We start from the raw sequence: 2,188 nt of genomic DNA, 5'->3' as shown, positions 1-2,188 counted from the left end.
CATAAGGATGTCAATGATTTTTCGGAGTACAGACAGAAAAGAAAAGTTCTGCTGATATATCATATATATATATATATATATATATATATATATATATATATATATATATATATATATATATATATATATATATATATATATATATATATATATGATCATTTTTTAGTGTTTTCTATGTCCTATATAATTAAGTCTTACATATGAAAATTGTTATGAATAAATTTACAATTACTATCATAGAAGCAGCAATGAAAGGATACACAGATTACCCAAACCAGCATTTCTGTAGTCTGTTATACAGTTGAATGATACTTATTGTGGGGTATTTGCGAGCACCAGTTACATGGTTGTTACTAGGTGCCGCAGGGTTATTACGCACTGTTAAGGTGGAGTGGATACGTTTTCGAGGCAGTCAAGACCGAGCCACCACTGTATATACACGCTCTGGAATATAAGCCAACAAACCTTACTGTGTTGTTCCTGCCCTATCTAGAGGACTTTATTACACTGGCGACGAGGATTTTCCGATCCCTATTTTGCGATGCCGCACTTTGGGCACCTGGGCGAGTTCTCCGAAGCCAACAGGGCGGCGTGGGGCGAGTATTGTGAGCGGCTGGAGCAGTACTTTCTGGCTAACAAGATCGAGGACGCCGACGTTCAGAGAGCTGTGTTCTTGTCTTCTGTCGGGGAGGCTACGTACGGCACTTTACGTTCTCTGTGTAGTCCTCGTAAGCCTAAGGACATAGTGCTGCAAGAGTTGTTAGAGACGCTTCAGAACCACTACGACCCGAAGCCTTCTAGTATTGTGGCGCGTTTCCGGTTCAACAGTTGTAGAAAATCTGGGACGGAGTCAGTGAGGGATTATGTTGCAAGGCTTCGAATGTTATCTGGCAACTGTCAGTACGGTGCCATGTTAAACGAAATGATTCGTGACCGTCTCGTGTGTGGTGTGGATGATGAAGCCATTCAGAGCAGATTACTGGCTGAGGCAGACTTGACTCTCGACAAGGCAGTGAATCTTGCGGTGGCCTTGGAAACTGCTGCGTGTAATACTCATGAACTGAAGCAGTTTAGTGCGCCACTTCTGACTACTGAGCAGCCACCAGCGGTGAGCTGGGTGGGGCAAAGCGAAACGCCTCGACCGAGGAATAGAGTGAAACATTACAGTGACCGGCCGAAACAGTTCTCGAAGTGCTTCAGATGCCTAAGTGACAGACACAGCAACGTAAATTGTCCATTTAAACTTCGGCGGTGCTTCGAATGTAACAAAGTGGGTCATACTAGAGCGGCACATAAGGCCGGTACAGTGTCTGTTGTAGAGGGTTCTGGAACAACCGCGGTGGCCGAGCCTTCCCATGACGCTGGAACTGATGGTGAAACAGATGAGGTGTACAGCTTGTTTAACGTCACTCAGGCTGGTGCTGGGTCGGAGTTTCACCCACCTCTACTATTGGCCGTGAAGCTTCAGGGACGGGACACTCACATGGAGGTTGACACTGGAGCTTCATGTTCTGTTATGGGCGAAACACTCTTCCGTGAACTTTGTGGCCAGCATTTTCCTCTTGGAGTTTCGGATCGTGTGTTTCGAACCTACACAGGAGAGAAGATCAAGGTACTCGGAGTGGCTGATGTGGACGTCGCTTGCCAGGGTAAGGTGACTAGGAAATTACCGCTAGTTATCGTTAGAGGCCATGGAAAAGGCTTAATTGGTCGAAATTGGCTGAAGGAAACCAAGATGAATTGGACCGCCTTGTTGTGTGGTGAAACTCTACAAATTACTGAGAAAGGCGAGGACTACAGTAATGTGTTTAATGAAGAACTTGGATGCTTCATTGGTGGGAAGGCCCATTTATTCATCGACAAGGATGTAAGGCCACGCTTCTTCAAGGCTCGTCCGATACCGCTCTCACTCCAAGACAAAGTGGACAAGGAACTAACTCGGTTGGAAAACGAGGGTGTTATAGAATCTGTGAAGTTTAGTGAGTGGGCAGCCCCTCTTGTTGTTGTCCCTAAGCCCTCAGGGGACGTGCGATTATGTGGTGATTTCAAACTGACCGTAAACAAGGCTGCTGCGTTGGAACAGTATCCGCTTCCTCGAGTGGAAGAATTATTCGCTTCACTCTCGGGATGTTGTGTCTTTAGTAAATTAGACATGAGCCATGCTTACAACCAGATAGAATTAGACAAA

General features: G+C 45.4%; 1 protein-coding gene across 1 annotated transcript in view; it reads left to right on the top strand.

Annotated features, from left to right (window-relative positions):
• Positions 1-296: 296 nt before the first annotated feature.
• The window catches only part of LOC123508919 (uncharacterized protein K02A2.6-like), a 3,863-nt gene continuing 1,971 nt past the window's right edge, over positions 297-2,188 (top strand). The window contains exon 1 of the mRNA XM_045262948.1: positions 297-2,188. This exon is cut by the window's right edge and continues 1,501 nt beyond it. Within this exon, the coding sequence (XP_045118883.1) occupies positions 542-2,188 (1,647 nt within the window). The 5' untranslated portion in view covers positions 297-541.

The sequence above is a fragment of the Portunus trituberculatus genome, chromosome 25 (assembly GCF_017591435.1).
Source record: "Portunus trituberculatus isolate SZX2019 chromosome 25, ASM1759143v1, whole genome shotgun sequence".
NCBI lineage: Eukaryota > Metazoa > Arthropoda > Malacostraca > Decapoda > Portunidae > Portunus > Portunus trituberculatus.
Note: the sequence above shows the minus strand (reverse complement) of the source record. Positions and strands in the feature narration are given on the sequence as shown.